Source organism: Salminus brasiliensis, chromosome 9, assembly GCF_030463535.1.
Source record: "Salminus brasiliensis chromosome 9, fSalBra1.hap2, whole genome shotgun sequence".
Taxonomy (NCBI): domain Eukaryota; kingdom Metazoa; phylum Chordata; class Actinopteri; order Characiformes; family Bryconidae; genus Salminus; species Salminus brasiliensis.
In genome coordinates this window covers 42510843-42531683 of record NC_132886.1, presented here as the reverse complement: position 1 = coordinate 42531683, position 20841 = coordinate 42510843, and the positions used below count along the sequence as shown (strand labels likewise).

At 34.4% G+C, this 20841-nt stretch overlaps 1 protein-coding gene across 1 annotated transcript in view; it reads right to left on the bottom strand.

Annotated features, from left to right (window-relative positions):
- Positions 1–20841, bottom strand: part of LOC140562820 (uncharacterized) — a 104584-nt gene that overhangs the window by 9696 nt on the left and 74047 nt on the right. Inside the window, exons 4-8 of the mRNA XM_072688675.1 lie at positions 20201–20263; positions 13156–13218; positions 11913–11975; positions 4036–4098; positions 1550–1612 (exon numbers count right to left, since the gene is read on the bottom strand). Coding sequence (XP_072544776.1) covers positions 1550–1612; positions 4036–4098; positions 11913–11975; positions 13156–13218; positions 20201–20263 — 315 coding nt within the window. The remainder of the gene's footprint in view (positions 1–1549; positions 1613–4035; positions 4099–11912; positions 11976–13155; positions 13219–20200; positions 20264–20841) is intronic.

The window sequence follows — 20841 nt, the reverse complement described above, 5'->3', positions numbered from 1 at the left end:
AAGCTACTGGAATAGTTACAGTATCAGACATGGTGGAAAACACATTCGAATAACAATATAAAATAATTAGATTAATAATTGGGACAAATTGGCGTCTTTTTTATACGCTTTTTTCGCTCCGTTTGGTCATCGTATGTTGATAGGCTTCTTAATAATGGATTTGTCGTTATTTAGTAAGTTTAAATTACATTCGATCTGTCAGGGAGGTCGTATTTACAAGTAGGAATACTTGGGATCATAGATGTAACACGACTTGACCAGATGTGAAGTGCAACTGTGGTATAAAAATGAAAAAAATATACATACATCAAGCAGAATGAGGCGGAATTTCAGCAAGAAGGTATTGAAATGTAAATAGTTGAAAGGGACCTGGAAGAGAAAGAGAAGGAGTAATAAACAAAACACAACTTAAAACCAAGCTACTGGAATAGTTACAGTTTCAGATGTGATGGAAAACACATTCGAATATTAATAAAAAATAATTATAATAATAATTAGGACAAAAATGGCGTCTTTTATACGCTTTTTTCGCTCCGTTTGGTCATCGTACTTTGATAGGTTTCTTAATAATGGATATTTCGGTATTTAGGAAGATTAATTTACATTCGATCTGTCAGGAAGGTCATATTTACAAGTGGGGACACTCGGGAATGTAGATGGAACACGACTTGACCAGATGTGAAGTGTAACTGTGGTATAAAAATGATAAAATATAAATAATTCAAGCAGAATGAGGCGGGAACTCAGTGAGAAGGTATTGAAGTGTAAATAGTTGAAAGGGACCTGGAAGAGAAAGAGAAGGAGTAATAAACAAAACACAACCTAAAGCCAAGCTACTGGAATAGTTACAGTTTCAGATGTGACGGTAAACACATTCGAATATTAATAAAAAATAATTAGAATAATAATGAGAACAAAAATGGCGTCTTTTATACGCTTTTTTCGCTCCGTTTGGTCATCGTACGTTGATAGGCTTCTTAATATTGGATATATCGGTATTTACGAAGTTTAATTTAGATTCGATCTGTCAGGAGGGTCATATGTACAAGTGGGGATACTTGGGAATGTAGATGGAACACGACTTGACCAGATGTGAAGTGTAACTGTGGTATAAAAATGATGAAATATAAATAAATCAAGCAGAATGAGACTTGGACTCAACGAGAAGGTAGTGAAGTGTAAATAGTTAAAAGGGACCCGGAAGAGAGCGACAAGGAGTACTTAACAAAACACAATTTAAAACCAAGCTACTGGAATGGTAACAGTTTCAGACGTGGTGGAAAACACATTGGAATAACAATATAAAATAATTAGATTAATAATTGGGACAAAAATGGCGTCTTTTATACGCTTTTTTCGATCCGTTTCGTCATCGTACGTTGATAGGCTTCTTAATAATGGATTTGTCGTTATTTAGTAAGTTTAAATTACATTCGATCTGTCAGGGAGGTCGTATTTACAAGTAGGAATACTTGGGATTGTAGATGTAACATGACTTGACCAGATGTGAAGTGTAACTGTGGTATAAAAATGAAAAAAATATACATACATCAAGCAGAATGAGGCGGAATTTCAGCAAGAAGGTATTGAAGTGTAAATAGTTGAAAGGGACCTGGAAGAGAAAGAGAAGGAGTAATAAACAAAACACAACTTAAAACCAAGCTACTGGAATAGTTACAGTTTCAGATGTGATGGAAAACACATTCGAATATTAATAAAAAATAATTATAATAATAATTAGGACAAAAATGGCGTCTTTTATACGCTTTTTTCGCTCCGTTTGGTCATCGTACTTTGATAGGCTTCTTAATAATGCATATTTCGGTATTTTGGAAGATTAATTTACATTCGATCTGTCAGGAAGGTCATGTTTACAAGTGGGGACACTCGGGAATGTAGATGGAACACGACTTGACCAGATGTGAAGTGTAACTCTGGTATAAAATGATAAAATGTAAGAAATCAAGAAGAATGAGGCGGGAACTCAGCGAGAAGGTAGTGAAGTGTAAATAGTTAAAAGGAACCTGGAAGAGAGCGACAAGGACTACTTAACAAAACACAACCTAAAACCAAGCTACTGGCATAGTTACAGTTTCAGATGTGGTGTAAAACACATTCGAACATTAATATAAAAATAATTAGAATAATAATTGGGACAAAAATGTCGTCTTTTAGACGCTTTTTTCGCTCCGTTTGGTCATTGTACTTTGATAGGCTTCTTAATAATGGATTTGTCGTTATTTAGTAAGTTTAAATTACATTCGATCTGTCAGGGAGGTCGTATTTACAAGTAGGAATACTTGAGATTGTAGATGTAACAGGACTTGACCAGATATGAAGTGTCACTGTGGTATAAAAATGAAAAAAATATACATACATCAAGCAGAATGAGGCGGGATTTCAGCAAGAAGGTATTGAAGTGTAAATAGTTGAAAGGGACCTGGAAGAGAAAGACAAGGAGTAAAAAACAAAACACAATTTAAAACCAAGCTACTGGAATAGTTACAGTTTCAGATGTGATGGAAAACACATTCGAATATTAATAAAAAATAATTTAAATAATAATTAGGACAAAAATGGCATCTTTTATACGCTTTTTTCGATCCGTTTCGTCATCGTACGTTGATAGGCTTCTTAATAATGGATTTGTCGTTATTTAGTAAGTTTAAATTACATTCGATCTGTCACGGAGGTCGTATTTACAAGTAGGAATACTTGGGATTGTAGATGTAACAGGACTTGACCAGATGTGAAGTGTAACTGTGGTATAAAATTGAAAAAAATATACATACATCAAGCAGAATGAGGCGGAATTTGAGCAAGAAGGTATTGAAGTGTAAATAGTTGAAAGGGACCTGGAAGAGAAAGAGAAGGAGTAATAAACAAAACACAACTTAAAACCAAGCTACTGGAATAGTTACAGTTTCAGATGTGATGGAAAACACATTCGAAAATTAATAAAAAACAATTATAATAATAACTGGGGCAAAAATGGCGTCTTTTATTTGCTTTTTTCGCTCCGTTTGGTCATCGTACTTTGATAGGCTTCTTAATATTGGATATATCGGTATTTACGAAGTTTAATTTACATTCGATCTGTCAGGAGGGTTATATGTACAAGTGGGGATACTGGGGAATGTAGATGGAAATCGACTTGACCAGATGTGAAGTGTAACTGTGGTATAAAAATGATAAAATATAAATAAATCAAGCAGAATGAGGCGGGAACTCAGTGAGAATGTATTGAAGTGTAAGTAGTTAAAAGGGAACTGGAGGAGAAAGACAAGGAGTAATTAACAAAACACAACCTAAAGCCAAGCTACTGGAATAGTTACAGTTTCAGATGTGACGGTAAACACATTCGAATATTAATAAAAAATAATTAGAATAATAATGAGAACAAAAATGGCGTCTTTTATACGCTTTTTTCGCTCCGTTTGGTCATCGTACGTTGATAGGCTTCTTAATATTGGATATATCGGTATTTACGAAGTTTAATTTACATTCGATCTGTCAGGAGGGTCATATGTACAAGTGGGGATACTTGGGAATGTAGATGGAACACGACTTGACCAGATGTGAAGTGTAACTGTGGTATAAAAATGATGAAATATAAATAAATCAAGCAGAATGAGACTTGGACTCAACGAGAAGGTAGTGAAGTGTAAATAGTTAAAAGGGACCCGGAAGAGAGCGACAAGGAGTACTTAACAAAACACAATTTAAAACCAAGCTACTGGAATGGTAACAGTTTCAGACGTGGTGGAAAACACATTGGAATAACAATATAAAATAATTAGATTAATAATTGGGACAAACATGGCGTCTTTTATACGCTTTTTTCGATCCGTTTCGTCATCGTACGTTGATAGGCTTCTTAATAATGGATTTGTCCTTATTTAGTAAGTTTAAATTACATTCGATCTGTCAGGGAGGTCGTATTTACAAGTAGGAATACTTGGGATTGTAGATGTAACAGGACTTGACCAGATGTGAAGTGTAACTGTGGTATAAAAATGAAAAAAATATACATACATCAAGCAGAATGAGGCGGAATTTCAGCAAGAAGGTATTGAAGTGTAAATAGTTGAAAGGGACCTGGAAGAGAAAGAGAAGGAGTAATAAACAAAACACAACTTAAAACCAAGCTACTGGAATGGTAACAGTTTCAGACGTGGTGGAAAACACATTGGAATAACAATATAAAATAATTAGATTAATAATTGGGACAAAAATGGCGTCTTTTATACGCTTTTTTCGATCCGTTTCGTCATCGTACTTTGATAGGCTTCTTAATAATGCATATTTCGGTATTTTGGAAGATTAATTTACATTCGATCTGTCAGGAAGGTCATGTTTACAAGTGGGGACACTCGGGAATGTAGATGGAACACGACTTGACCAGATGTGAAGTGTAACTCTGGTATAAAATGATAAAATGTAAGAAATCAAGAAGAATGAGGCGGGAACTCAGCGAGGAGGTAGTGAAGTGTAAATAGTTAAAAGGAACCTGGAAGAGAGCGACAAGGACTACTTAACAAAACACAACCTAAAACCAAGCTACTGGCATAGTTACAGTTTCAGATGTGGTGTAAAACACATTCGAACATTAAAATAAAAATAATTAGAATAATAATTGGGACAAAAATGTCGTCTTTTAGAAGCTTTTTTCGCTCCGTTTGGTCATTGTACTTTGATAGGCTTCTTAATAATGGATTTGTCGTTATTTAGTAAGTTTAAATTACATTCGATCTGTCAGGGAGGTCGTATTTACAAGTAGGAATACTTGAGATTGTAGATGTAACAGGACTTGACCAGATATGAAGTGTCACTGTGGTATAAAAATGAAAAAAATATACATACATCAAGCAGAATGAGGCGGGATTTCAGCAAGAAGGTATTTAAGTGTAAATAGTTGAAAGGGACCTGGAAGAGAAAGACAAGGAGTAAAAAACAAAACACAATTTAAAACCAAGCTACTGGAATAGTTACAGTTTCAGATGTGATGGAAAACACATTCGAATATTAATAAAAAATAATTTAAATAATAATTAGGACAAAAATGGCATCTTTTATACGCTTTTGTCGCTCCGTTTGGTCATCGTACTTTGATAGGCTTCTTAGTAATGGATATTTCGGTATTTACGAAGTTTAATTTACATTCGATCTGTCAGGAGGGTTATATGTACATGTGGGGATACTTGGGAATGTAGATGGAACACGACTTGACCAGATGTGAAGTGTAACTGTGGTATAAAAATGATGAAATATAAATAAATCAAGCAGAATGAGACTGGAACTCAGCGAGAAGGTATTGAAGTGTAAATAGTTGAAAGGGACCTGGAAGAGAAAGAGAAGGAGTAATAAACAAAACACAACTTAAAACCAAACTACTGGAATAGTTACAGTTTCATATGTGACGGAAAACACATTCGAATATTAATAAAAAATAATTATAATAATAATTAGGACAAAAATGGCGTCTTTTGTACGCTTTTTTCGCTCCGTTTGGTCATCGTACGTTGATAGGCTTCTTAATATTGGATATATCGGTATTTACGAAGTTTAATTTACATTCGATCTGTCAGGAGGGTCATATGTACAAGTGGGGATACTTGGGAATGTAGATGGAACACGACTTGACCAGATGTGAAGTGTAACTGTGGTATAAAAATGATGAAATATAAATAAAATCAAGCAGAATGAGGCGGGAACTCAGCGAGAAGGTAGTGAAGTGTAAATAGTTAAAAGGAACCTGGAAGAGAGCGACAAGGACTACTTAACAAAACACAACCTAAAACCAAGCTACTGGCATAGTTACAGTTTCAGATGTCGTGTAAAACACGTTCAAATATTAATATAAAAATAATTAGAATAATAATTGGGACAAAAATGTCGTCTTTTAGACGCTTTTTTCGCTCCGTTTGGTCATCGTACTTTGATAGGCTTCTTAATAATGGATTTGCCGTTATTTAGTAAGTTTAAATTACATTCGATCTGTCAGGGAGGTCGTATTTACAAGTAGGAATACTTGAGATTGTAGATGTAACACGACTTGACCAGATATGAAGTGTAACTGTGGTATAAAAATGAAAAAAATATACATACATCAAGCAGAATGAGGCGGGATTTCAGCAAGAAGGTATTTAAGTGTAAATAGTTGAAAGGGACCTGGAAGAGAAAGACAAGGAGTAATAAACAAAACACAATTTAAAACCAAGCTACTGGAATAGTTACAGTTTCAGATGTGATGGAAAACACATTCGAATATTAATAAAAAATAATTATAATAATAATTAGGACAAAAATGGCGTCTTTTATACGCTTTTTTCGCTCCGTTTGGTCATCGTACTTTGATAGGCTTCTTAATAATGGATATTTCGGTATTTAGGAAGATTAATTTACATTCGATCTGTCAGGAAGGTCATATTTACAAGTGGGGACACTCGGGAATGTAGATGGAACACGACTTGACCAGATGTGAAGTGTAACTGTGGTATAAAAATGATAAAATATAAATAATTCAAGCAGAATGAGGCGGGAACTCAGTGAGAAGGTATTGAAGTGTAAATAGTTGAAAGGGACCTGGAAGAGAAAGAGAAGGAGTAATAAACAAAACACAACCTAAAACAAAGCTACTGGAATAGTTACAGTTTCAGATGTGATGGAAAACACATTCGAAAATTCATAAAAAACAATTATAATAATAACTGGGACAAAAATGGCGTCTTTTATTCGCTTTTTTCGCTCCGTTTGGTCATCGTACTTTGATAGGCTTCTTAATATTGGATATATCGGTATTTATGAAGTTTAATTTACATTCGATCTGTCAGGAGGGTTATATGTACAAGTGGGGATACTGGGGAATGTAGATGGAACACGACTTGACCAGATTTGAAGTGTAACTGTGGTATAAAAATGATAAAATAGAAATAAATCAAGCAGAATGAGGCGGGAACTCAGTGAGAATGTATTGAAGTGTAAGTAGTTAAAAGGGAACTGGAGGAGAAAGACAAGGAGTAATTAACAAAACACAACCTAAAGCCAAGCTACTGGAATAGTTACAGTTTCAGATGTGACGGTAAACACATTCGAATATTAATAAAAAATAATTAGAATAATAATGAGAACAAAAATGGCGTCTTTTATATGCTTTTTTCGCTCCGTTTGGTCATCGTACGTTGATAGGCTTCTTAATATTGGATATATCGGTATTTACGAAGTTTAATTTACATTCGATCTGTCAGGAGGGTCATATGTACAAGTGGGGATACTTGGGAATGTAGATGGAACACGACTTGACCAGATGTGAAGTGTAACTGTGGTATAAAAATGAAAAGAATATACATACATCAAGCAGAATGAGGCGGGATTTCAGCAAGAAGGTATTGAAGTGTAAATAGTTGAAAGGGACCTGGAAGAGAAAGACAAGGAGTAATAAACAAAACACAATTTAAAACCAAGCTACTGGAATAGTTACAGTTTCAGATGTGATGGAAAACACATTCGAATATTAATAAAAAATAATTAAAATAATAATTAGGACAAAAATCGCGTCTTTTATACGCTTTTTTCGCTCCGTTTGGTCATCGTACGTTGATAGGCTTCTTAATAATGGATATTTCGGTATTTACGAAGTTTAATTTACATTCGATCTGTCAGGAGGGTCATATGTACAAGTGGAGATACTTGGGAATGTAGATGGAACACGACTTGACCAGATGTGAAGTGTAACTGTGGTATAAAAATGATAAAATGTAAGAAATCAAGCAGAATGAGGCGGGAACTCAGCGAGAAGGTAGTGAAGTGTAAATAGTTAAAAGGAACCTGGAAGAGAGCGACAAGGAGTACTTAACAAAACACAACCTAAAACCAAGCTACTGGCATAGTTACAGTTTCAGATGTGGTGTAAAACACATTCGAATATTAATATAAAAATAATTAGAATAATAATTGGGACAAAAATGTCGTCTTTTAGACGCTTTTTTCGCTCCGTTTGGTCATCGTACTTTGATAGGATTCTTAATAATGGATTTATCGTTATTTAGTAAGTTTAAATTACATTGATCTGTCAGGGAGGTCGTATTTACAAGTAGGAATACTTGAGATTGTAGATGTAACACGACTTGACCAGATATGAAGTGTAACTGTGGTATAAAAATGAAAAAAATATACATACATCAAGCAGAATGAGGCGGGATTTCAGCAAGAAGGTATTTAAGTGTAAATAGTTGAAAGGGACCTGGAAGAGAAAGACAAGGAGTAAAAAACAAAACACAATTTAAAACCAAGCTACTGGAATAGTTACAGTTTCAGATGTGATGGAAAACACATTCGAATATTAATAAAAAATAATTTAAATAATAATTAGGACAAAAATGGCATCTTTTATACGCTTTTGTCGCTCCGTTTGGTCATCGTACTTTGATAGGCTTCTTAGTAATGGATATTTCGGTATTTACGAAGTTTAATTTACATTCGATCTGTCAGGAGGGTTATATGTACATGTGGGGATACTTGGGAATGTAGATGGAACACGACTTGACCAGATGTGAAGTGTAACTGTGGTATAAAAATGATGAAATATAAATAAATCAAGCAGAATGAGACTGGAACTCAGCGAGAAGGTATTGAAGTGTAAATAGTTGAAAGGGACCTGGAAGAGAAAGAGAAGGAGTAATAAACAAAACACAACTTAAAACCAAACTACTGGAATAGTTACAGTTTCATATGTGACGGAAAACACATTCGAATATTAATAAAAAATAATTATAATAATAATTAGGACAAAAATGGCGTCTTTTGTACGCTTTTTTCGCTCCGTTTGGTCATCGTACGTTGATAGGCTTCTTAATATTGGATATATCGGTATTTACGAAGTTTAATTTACATTCGATCTGTCAGGAGGGTCATATGTACAAGTGGGGATACTTGGGAATGTAGATGGAACAGGACTTGACCAGATGTGAAGTGTAACTGTGGTATAAAAATGATGAAATATAAATAAAATCAAGCAGAATGAGGCGGGAACTCAGCGAGAAGGTAGTGAAGTGTAAATAGTTAAAAGGAACCTGGAAGAGAGCGACAAGGACTACTTAACAAAACACAACCTAAAACCAAGCTACTGGCATAGTTACAGTTTCAGATGTCGTGTAAAACACGTTCAAATATTAATATAAAAATAATTAGAATAATAATTGGGACAAAAATGTCGTCTTTTAGACGCTTTTTTCGCTCCGTTTGGTCATCGTACTTTGATAGGCTTCTTAATAATGGATTTGCCGTTATTTAGTAAGTTTAAATTACATTCGATCTGTCAGGGAGGTCGTATTTACAAGTAGGAATACTTGAGATTGTAGATGTAACACGACTTGACCAGATATGAAGTGTAACTGTGGTATAAAAATGAAAAAAATATACATACATCAAGCAGAATGAGGCGGGATTTCAGCAAGAAGGTATTTAAGTGTAAATGGTTGAAAGGGACCTGGAAGAGAAAGACAAGGAGTAATAAACAAAACACAATTTAAAACCAAGCTACTGGAATAGTTACAGTTTCAGATGTGATGGAAAACACATTCGAATATTAATAAAAAATAATTATAATAATAATTAGGACAAAAATGGCGTCTTTTATACGCTTTTTTCGCTCCGTTTGGTCATCGTACTTTGATAGGCTTCTTAATAATGGATATTTCGGTATTTAGGAAGATTAATTTACATTCGATCTGTCAGGAAGGTCATATTTACAAGTGGGGACACTCGGGAATGTAGATGGAACACGACTTGACCAGATGTGAAGTGTAACTGTGGTATAAAAATGATAAAATATAAATAATTCAAGCAGAATGAGGCGGGAACTCAGTGAGAAGGTATTGAAGTGTAAATAGTTGAAAGGGACCTGGAAGAGAAAGAGAAGGAGTAATAAACAAAACACAACCTAAAACAAAGCTACTGGAATAGTTACAGTTTCAGATGTGATGGAAAACACATTCGAAAATTAATAAAAAAACAATTATAATAATAACTGGGACAAAAATGGCGTCTTTTATTCGCTTTTTTCGCTCCGTTTGGTCATCGTACTTTGATAGGCTTCTTAATATTGGATATATCGGTATTTATGAAGTTTAATTTACATTCGATCTGTCAGGAGGGTTATATGTACAAGTGGGGATACTGGGGAATGTAGATGGAACACGACTTGACCAGATTTGAAGTGTAACTGTGGTATAAAAATGATAAAATAGAAATAAATCAAGCAGAATGAGGCGGGAACTCAGTGAGAATGTATTGAAGTGTAAGTAGTTAAAAGGGAACTGGAGGAGAAAGACAAGGAGTAATTAACAAAACACAACCTAAAGCCAAGCTACTGGAATAGTTACAGTTTCAGATGTGACGGTAAACACATTCGAATATTAATAAAAAATAATTAGAATAATAATGAGAACAAAAATGGCGTCTTTTATGTGCTTTTTTCGCTCCGTTTGGTCATCGTACGTTGATAGGCTTCTTAATATTGGATATATCGGTATTTACGAAGTTTAATTTACATTCGATCTGTCAGGAGGGTCATATGTACAAGTGGGGATACTTGGGAATGTAGATGGAACACGACTTGACCAGATGTGAAGTGTAACTGTGGTATAAAAATGAAAAGAATATACATACATCAAGCAGAATGAGGCGGGATTTCAGCAAGAAGGTATTGAAGTGTAAATAGTTGAAAGGGACCTGGAAGAGAAAGACAAGGAGTAATAAACAAAACACAATTTAAAACCAAGCTACTGGAATAGTTACAGTTTCAGATGTGATGGAAAACACATTCGAATATTAATAAAAAATAATTAAAATAATAATTAGGACAAAAATCGCGTCTTTTATACGCTTTTTTCGCTCCGTTTGGTCATCGTACGTTGATAGGCTTCTTAATAATGGATATTTCGGTATTTACGAAGTTTAATTTACATTCGATCTGTCAGGAGGGTCATATGTACAAGTGGAGATACTTGGGAATGTAGATGGAACACGACTTGACCAGATGTGAAGTGTAACTGTGGTATAAAAATGATAAAATATAAATAATTCAAGCAGAATGAGGCGGGAACTCAGTGAGAAGGTATTGAAGTGTAAATAGTTGAAAGGGACCTGGAAGAGAAAGAGAAGGAGTAATAAACAAAACACAACCTAAAGCCAAGCTACTGGAATAGTTACAGTTTCAGATGTGACGGTAAACACATTCGAATATTAATAAAAAATAATTAGAATAATAATGAGAACAAAAATGGCGTCTTTTATACGCTTTTTTTCGTTCCGTTTGGTCATCGTACGTTGATAGGCTTCTTAATATTGGATATATCGGTATTTACGAAGTTTAATTTACATTCGATCTGTCAGGAGGGTCATATGTACAAGTGGGGATACTTGGGAATGTAGATGGAACACGACTTGACCAGATGTGAAGTGTAACTGTGGTATAAAAATGATGAAATATAAATAAATCAAGCAGAATGAGACTTGGACTCAACGAGAAGGTAGTGAAGTGTAAATAGTTAAAAGGGACCCGGAAGAGAGCGACAAGGAGTACTTAACAAAACACAATTTAAAACCAAGCTACTGGAATGGTAACAGTTTCAGACGTGGTGGAAAACACATTGGAATAACAATATAAAATAATTAGATTAATAATTGGGACAAAAATGGCGTCTTTTATACGCTTTTTTCGATCCGTTTCGTCATCGTACGTTGATAGGCTTCTTAATAATGGATTTGTCGTTATTTAGTAAGTTTAAATTACATTCGATCTGTCAGGGAGGTCGTATTTACAAGTAGGAATACTTGGGATTGTAGATGTAACATGACTTGACCAGATGTAAAGTGTAACTGTGGTATAAAAATGAAAAAAATATACATACATCAAGCAGAATGAGGCGGAATTTCAGCAAGAAGGTATTGAAGTGTAAATAGTTGAAAGGGACCTGGAAGAGAAAGAGAAGGAGTAATAAACAAAACACAACTTAAAACCAAGCTACTGGAATAGTTACAGTTTCAGATGTGATGGAAAACACATTCGAATATTAATAAAAAATAATTATAATAATAATTAGGACAAAAATGGCGTCTTTTATACGCTTTTTTCGCTCCGTTTGGTCATCGTACTTTGATAGGCTTCTTAATAATGCATATTTCGGTATTTTGGGAGATTAATTTACATTCGATCTGTCAGGAAGGTCATGTTTACAAGTGGGGACACTCGGGAATGTAGATGGAACACGACTTGACCAGATGTGAAGTGTAACTCTGGTATAAAATGATAAAATGTAAGAAATCAAGAAGAATGAGGCGGGAACTCAGCGAGAAGGTAGTGAAGTGTAAATAGTTAAAAGGAACCTGGAAGAGAGCGACAAGGACTACTTAACAAAACACAACCTAAAACCAAGCTACTGGCATAGTTACAGTTTCAGATGTGGTGTAAAACACATTCGAACATTAATATAAAAATAATTAGAATAATAATTGGGACAAAAATGTCGTCTTTTAGACGCTTTTTTCGCTCCGTTTGGTCATTGTACTTTGATAGGCTTCTTAATAATGGATTTGTCGTTATTTAGTAAGTTTAAATTACATTCGATCTGTCAGGGAGGTCGTATTTACAAGTAGGAATACTTGAGATTGTAGATGTAACAGGACTTGACCAGATATGAAGTGTCACTGTGGTATAAAAATGAAAAAAATATACATACATCAAGCAGAATGAGGCGGGATTTCAGCAAGAAGGTATTGAAGTGTAAATAGTTGAAAGGGACCTGGAAGAGAAAGACAAGGAGTAAAAAACAAAACACAATTTAAAACCAAGCTACTGGAATAGTTACAGTTTCAGATGTGATGGAAAACACATTCGAATATTAATATAAAATAATTAGATTAATAATTGGGACAAAAATGGCGTCTTTTATACGCTTTTTTCGATCCGTTTCGTCATCGTACGTTGATAGGCTTCTTAATAATGGATTTGTCCTTATTTAGTAAGTTTAAATTACATTCGATCTGTCAGGGAGGTCGTATTTACAAGTAGGAATACTTGGGATTGTAGATGTAACAGGACTTGACCAGATGTGAAGTGTAACTGTGGTATAAAAATGAAAAAAATATACATACATCAAGCAGAATGAGGCGGAATTTCAGCAAGAAGGTATTGAAGTGTAAATAGTTGAAAGGGACCTGGAAGAGAAAGAGAAGGAGTAATAAACAAAACACAACTTAAAACCAAGCTACTGGAATGGTAACAGTTTCAGACGTGGTGGAAAACACATTGGAATAACAATATAAAATAATTAGATTAATAATTGGGACAAAAATGGCGTCTTTTATACGCTTTTTTCGATCCGTTTCGTCATCGTACTTTGATAGGCTTCTTAATAATGCATATTTCGGTATTTTGGAAGATTAATTTACATTCGATCTGTCAGGAAGGTCATGTTTACAAGTGGGGACACTCGGGAATGTAGATGGAACACGACTTGACCAGATGTGAAGTGTAACTCTGGTATAAAATGATAAAATGTAAGAAATCAAGAAGAATGAGGCGGGAACTCAGCGAGGAGGTAGTGAAGTGTAAATAGTTAAAAGGAACCTGGAAGAGAGCGACAAGGACTACTTAACAAAACACAACCTAAAACCAAGCTACTGGCATAGTTACAGTTTCAGATGTGGTGTAAAACACATTCGAACATTAAAATAAAAATAATTAGAATAATAATTGGGACAAAAATGTCGTCTTTTAGAAGCTTTTTTCGCTCCGTTTGGTCATTGTACTTTGATAGGCTTCTTAATAATGGATTTGTCGTTATTTAGTAAGTTTAAATTACATTCGATCTGTCAGGGAGGTCGTATTTACAAGTAGGAATACTTGAGATTGTAGATGTAACAGGACTTGACCAGATATGAAGTGTCACTGTGGTATAAAAATGAAAAAAATATACATACATCAAGCAGAATGAGGCGGGATTTCAGCAAGAAGGTATTTAAGTGTAAATAGTTGAAAGGGACCTGGAAGAGAAAGACAAGGAGTAAAAAACAAAACACAATTTAAAACCAAGCTACTGGAATAGTTACAGTTTCAGATGTGATGGAAAACACATTCGAATATTAATAAAAAATAATTTAAATAATAATTAGGACAAAAATGGCATCTTTTATACGCTTTTGTCGCTCCGTTTGGTCATCGTACTTTGATAGGCTTCTTAGTAATGGATATTTCGGTATTTACGAAGTTTAATTTACATTCGATCTGTCAGGAGGGTTATATGTACATGTGGGGATACTTGGGAATGTAGATGGAACACGACTTGACCAGATGTGAAGTGTAACTGTGGTATAAAAATGATGAAATATAAATAAATCAAGCAGAATGAGACTGGAACTCAGCGAGAAGGTATTGAAGTGTAAATAGTTGAAAGGGACCTGGAAGAGAAAGAGAAGGAGTAATAAACAAAACACAACTTAAAACCAAACTACTGGAATAGTTACAGTTTCATATGTGACGGAAAACACATTCGAATATTAATAAAAAATAATTATAATAATAATTAGGACAAAAATGGCGTCTTTTGTACGCTTTTTTCGCTCCGTTTGGTCATCGTACGTTGATAGGCTTCTTAATATTGGATATATCGGTATTTACGAAGTTTAATTTACATTCGATCTGTCAGGAGGGTCATATGTACAAGTGGGGATACTTGGGAATGTAGATGGAACACGACTTGACCAGATGTGAAGTGTAACTGTGGTATAAAAATGATGAAATATAAATAAAATCAAGCAGAATGAGGCGGGAACTCAGCGAGAAGGTAGTGAAGTGTAAATAGTTAAAAGGAACCTGGAAGAGAGCGACAAGGACTACTTAACAAAACACAACCTAAAACCAAGCTACTGGCATAGTTACAGTTTCAGATGTCGTGTAAAACACGTTCAAATATTAATATAAAAATAATTAGAATAATAATTGGGACAAAAATGTCGTCTTTTAGACGCTTTTTTCGCTCCGTTTGGTCATCGTACTTTGATAGGCTTCTTAATAATGGATTTGCCGTTATTTAGTAAGTTTAAATTACATTCGATCTGTCAGGGAGGTCGTATTTACAAGTAGGAATACTTGAGATTGTAGATGTAACACGACTTGACCAGATATGAAGTGTAACTGTGGTATAAAAATGAAAAAAATATACATACATCAAGCAGAATGAGGCGGGATTTCAGCAAGAAGGTATTTAAGTGTAAATAGTTGAAAGGGACCTGGAAGAGAAAGACAAGGAGTAATAAACAAAACACAATTTAAAACCAAGCTACTGGAATAGTTACAGTTTCAGATGTGATGGAAAACACATTCGAATATTAATAAAAAATAATTATAATAATAATTAGGACAAAAATGGCGTCTTTTATACGCTTTTTTCGCTCCGTTTGGTCATCGTACTTTGATAGGCTTCTTAATAATGGATATTTCGGTATTTAGGAAGATTAATTTACATTCGATCTGTCAGGAAGGTCATATTTACAAGTGGGGACACTCGGGAATGTAGATGGAACACGACTTGACCAGATGTGAAGTGTAACTGTGGTATAAAAATGATAAAATATAAATAATTCAAGCAGAATGAGGCGGGAACTCAGTGAGAAGGTATTGAAGTGTAAATAGTTGAAAGGGACCTGGAAGAGAAAGAGAAGGAGTAATAAACAAAACACAACCTAAAACAAAGCTACTGGAATAGTTACAGTTTCAGATGTGATGGAAAACACATTCGAAAATTAATAAAAAACAATTATAATAATAACTGGGACAAAAATGGCGTCTTTTATTCGCTTTTTTCGCTCCGTTTGGTCATCGTACTTTGATAGGCTTCTTAATATTGGATATATCGGTATTTATGAAGTTTAATTTACATTCGATCTGTCAGGAGGGTTATATGTACAAGTGGGGATACTGGGGAATGTAGATGGAACACGACTTGACCAGATTTGAAGTGTAACTGTGGTATAAAAATGATAAAATAGAAATAAATCAAGCAGAATGAGGCGGGAACTCAGCGAGAAGGTAGTGAAGTGTAAATAGTTAAAAGGAACCTGGAAGAGAGCGACAAGGAGTACTTAACAAAACACAACCTAAAACCAAGCTACTGGCATAGTTACAGTTTCAGATGTGGTGTAAAACACATTCGAATATTAATATAAAAATAATTAGAATAATAATTGGGACAAAAATGTCGTCTTTTAGACGCTTTTTTCGCTCCGTTTGGTCATCGTACTTTGATAGGATTCTTAATAATGGATTTATCGTTATTTAGTAAGTTTAAATTACATTGATCTGTCAGGGAGGTCGTATTTACAAGTAGGAATACTTGAGATTGTAGATGTAACACGACTTGACCAGATATGAAGTGTAACTGTGGTATAAAAATGAAAAAAATATACATACATCAAGCAGAATGAGGCGGGATTTCAGCAAGAAGGTATTTAAGTGTAAATAGTTGAAAGGGACCTGGAAGAGAAAGACAAGGAGTAAAAAACAAAACACAATTTAAAACCAAGCTACTGGAATAGTTACAGTTTCAGATGTGATGGAAAACACATTCGAATATTAATAAAAAATAATTTAAATAATAATTAGGACAAAAATGGCATCTTTTATACGCTTTTGTCGCTCCGTTTGGTCATCGTACTTTGATAGGCTTCTTAGTAATGGATATTTCGGTATTTACGAAGTTTAATTTACATTCGATCTGTCAGGAGGGTTATATGTACATGTGGGGATACTTGGGAATGTAGATGGAACACGACTTGACCAGATGTGAAGTGTAACTGTGGTATAAAAATGATGAAATATAAATAAATCAAGCAGAATGAGACTGGAACTCAGCGAGAAGGTATTGAAGTGTAAATAGTTGAAAGGGACCTGGAAGAGAAAGAGAAGGAGTAATAAACAAAACACAACTTAAAACCAAACTACTGGAATAGTTACAGTTTCATATGTGACGGAAAACACATTCGAATATTAATAAAAAATAATTATAATAATAATTAGGACAAAAATGGCGTCTTTTGTACGCTTTTTTCGCTCCGTTTGGTCATCGTACGTTGATAGGCTTCTTAATATTGGATATATCGGTATTTACGAAGTTTAATTTACATTCGATCTGTCAGGAGGGTCATATGTACAAGTGGGGATACTTGGGAATGTAGATGGAACAGGACTTGACCAGATGTGAAGTGTAACTGTGGTATAAAAATGATGAAATATAAATAAAATCAAGCAGAATGAGGCGGGAACTCAGCGAGAAGGTAGTGAAGTGTAAATAGTTAAAAGGAACCTGGAAGAGAGCGACAAGGACTACTTAACAAAACACAACCTAAAACCAAGCTACTGGCATAGTTACAGTTTCAGATGTCGTGTAAAACACGTTCAAATATTAATATAAAAATAATTAGAATAATAATTGGGACAAAAATGTCGTCTTTTAGACGCTTTTTTCGCTCCGTTTGGTCATCGTACTTTGATAGGCTTCTTAATAATGGATTTGCCGTTATTTAGTAAGTTTAAATTACATTCGATCTGTCAGGGAGGTCGTATTTACAAGTAGGAATACTTGAGATTGTAGATGTAACACGACTTGACCAGATATGAAGTGTAACTGTGGTATAAAAATGAAAAAAATATACATACATCAAGCAGAATGAGGCGGGATTTCAGCAAGAAGGTATTTAAGTGTAAATAGTTGAAAGGGACCTGGAAGAGAAAGACAAGGAGTAATAAACAAAACACAATTTAAAACCAAGCTACTGGAATAGTTACAGTTTCAGATGTGATGGAAAACACATTCGAATATTAATAAAAAATAATTATAATAATAATTAGGACAAAAATGGCGTCTTTTATACGCTTTTTTCGCTCCGTTTGGTCATCGTACTTTGATAGGCTTCTTAATAATGGATATTTCGGTATTTAGGAAGATTAATTTACATTCGATCTGTCAGGAAGGTCATATTTACAAGTGGGGACACTCGGGAATGTAGATGGAACACGACTTGACCAGATGTGAAGTGTAACTGTGGTATAAAAATGATAAAATATAAATAATTCAAGCAGAATGAGGCGGGAACTCAGTGAGAAGGTATTGAAGTGTAAATAGTTGAAAGGGACCTGGAAGAGAAAGAGAAGGAGTAATAAACAAAACACAACCTAAAACAAAGCTACTGGAATAGTTACAGTTTCAGATGTGATGGAAAACACATTCGAAAATTAATAAAAAACAATTATAATAATAACTGGGACAAAAATGGCGTCTTTTATTCGCTTTTTTCGCTCCGTTTGGTCATCGTACTTTGATAGGCTTCTTAATATTGGATATATCGGTATTTATGAAGTTTAATTTACATTCGATCTGTCAGGAGGGTTATATGTACAAGTGGGGATACTGGGGAATGTAGATGGAACACGACTTGACCAGATTTGAAGTGTAACTGTGGTATAAAAATGATAAAATAGAAATAAATCAAGCAGAATGAGGCGGGAACTCAGTGAGAATGTATTGAAGTGTAAGTAGTTAAAAGGGAACTGGAGGAGAAAGACAAGGAGTAATTAACAAAACACAACCTAAAGCCAAGCTACTGGAATAGTTACAGTTTCAGATGTGACGGTAAACACATTCGAATATTAATAAAAAATAATTAGAATAATAATGAGAACAAAAATGGCGTCTTTTATATGCTTTTTTCGCTCCGTTTGGTCATCGTACGTTGATAGGCTTCTTAATATTGGATATATCGGTATTTACGAAGTTTAATTTACATTCGATCTGTCAGGAGGGTCATATGTACAAGTGGGGATACTTGGGAATGTAGATGGAACACGACTTGACCAGATGTGAAGTGTAACTGTGGTATAAAAATGAAAAGAATATACATACATCAAGCAGAATGAGGCGGGATTTCAGCAAGAAGGTATTGAAGTGTAAATAGTTGAAAGGGACCTGGAAGAGAAAGACAAGGAGTAATAAACAAAACACAATTTAAAACCAAGCTACTGGAATAGTTACAGTTTCAGATGTGATGGAAAACACATTCGAATATTAATAAAAAATAATTAAAATAATAATTAGGACAAAAATCGCGTCTTTTATACGCTTTTTTCGCTCCGTTTGGTCATCGTACGTTGATAGGCTTCTTAATAATGGATATTTCGGTATTTACGAAGTTTAATTTACATTCGATCTGTCAGGAGGGTCATATGTACAAGTGGAGATACTTGGGAATGTAGATGGAACACGACTTGACCAGATGTGAAGTGTAACTGTGGTATAAAAATGATAAAATGTAAGAAATCAAGCAGAATGAGGCGGGAACTCAGCGAGAAGGTAGTGAAGTGTAAATAGTTAAAAGGAACCTGGAAGAGAGCGACAAGGCGTACTTAACAAAACACAACGTAAAACCAAGCTACTGGAATAGTTACAGTTTCAGACGTGGTGGAAAACAAATTCGAATAATAATATAAAATAATTAGATTAATAATTGGGGCAAAAATGGCGTCTTTTATACGCTTTTTTCGCTCCGTTTGGTCATCGTACTTTGATAGGCTTCTTAATAATGGATATTTCGGTATTTACGAAGTTTAATTTACATTCGATCTGTCAGGAGGGTCATGTGTACAAGTGGGGATACTTGGGAATGTAGATGGAACACGACTTAACCAGATGTGAAGTGTAACTGTGGTATAAAAATGATAAAATATAATAAATCAAGCAGAATGAGCCGGGAACTCAGCGAGAAGGTATTGAAGTGTAAATAGTTGAAAGGGACCTGGAAGAGAAAGACAAGGAGGAATTTACAAAACACAACCTAAAACCAAGCTACTGGTATAGTTCCAGTTTCAGATGTGGTGGAAAACACATTCGAATATTAATATAAAAATAATTAGAATAATAATTGGGGCAAGAATTGCGTCTTTTATACGCTTTTTTCGCTCCGTTTGGTCATCGTACTTTGATAGGCTTCTTAATAATGGATATTTCGGTATTTAGGAAGTTTAATTTACATTCGATCTGTCAGGGAGGTCGTATTTACAAGTAGGAATACTTGAGATTGTAGATGTAACAAGACTTGATCAGATGCGTAGTGTAACTGTGGTATAAAAATGAAAAAATATACATACATCAAGCAGAATGAGGCGGAATTTCAGCAAGAAGGTATTGAAGTGTAAATAGTTGAAAGGGACCTGGAAGAGAAAGACAAGGAGTATTAAACAAAACACAATTCAAAACCAAGCTACTGGAATAGTTACAGTTTCAGATGTGGTGGAAAACACATTCGAATATTAATAAAAAAAAGAATTATAATAATAACTGGGACAAAAATGGCGTCTTTTATACGCTTTTTTCGCTCCGTTTGGTCATCGTACTTTGATAGGCTTCTTAATAATGGATATATCGGTATTTACGAAGTTTAATTTACATTCGATCTGTCAGGAGGGTTATATGTACAAGTGGGGATACTTGGGAATGTAGATGGAACACGACTTGACCAGATGTGAAGTGTAACTGTGGTATAAAAATGATAAAATATAATAAATCAAGCAGAATGAGCCGGGAACTCAGCGAGAAGGTATTGAAGTGTAAATAGTTGAAAGGGACCTGGAAGAGAAAGACAAGGAGGAATTTACAAAACACAACCTAAAACCAAGCTACTGGTATAGTTCCAGTTTCAGATGTGGTGGAAAACACATTCGAATATTAATATAAAAATAATTAGAATAATAATTGGGGCAAGAATTGCGTCTTTTATACGCTTTTTTCG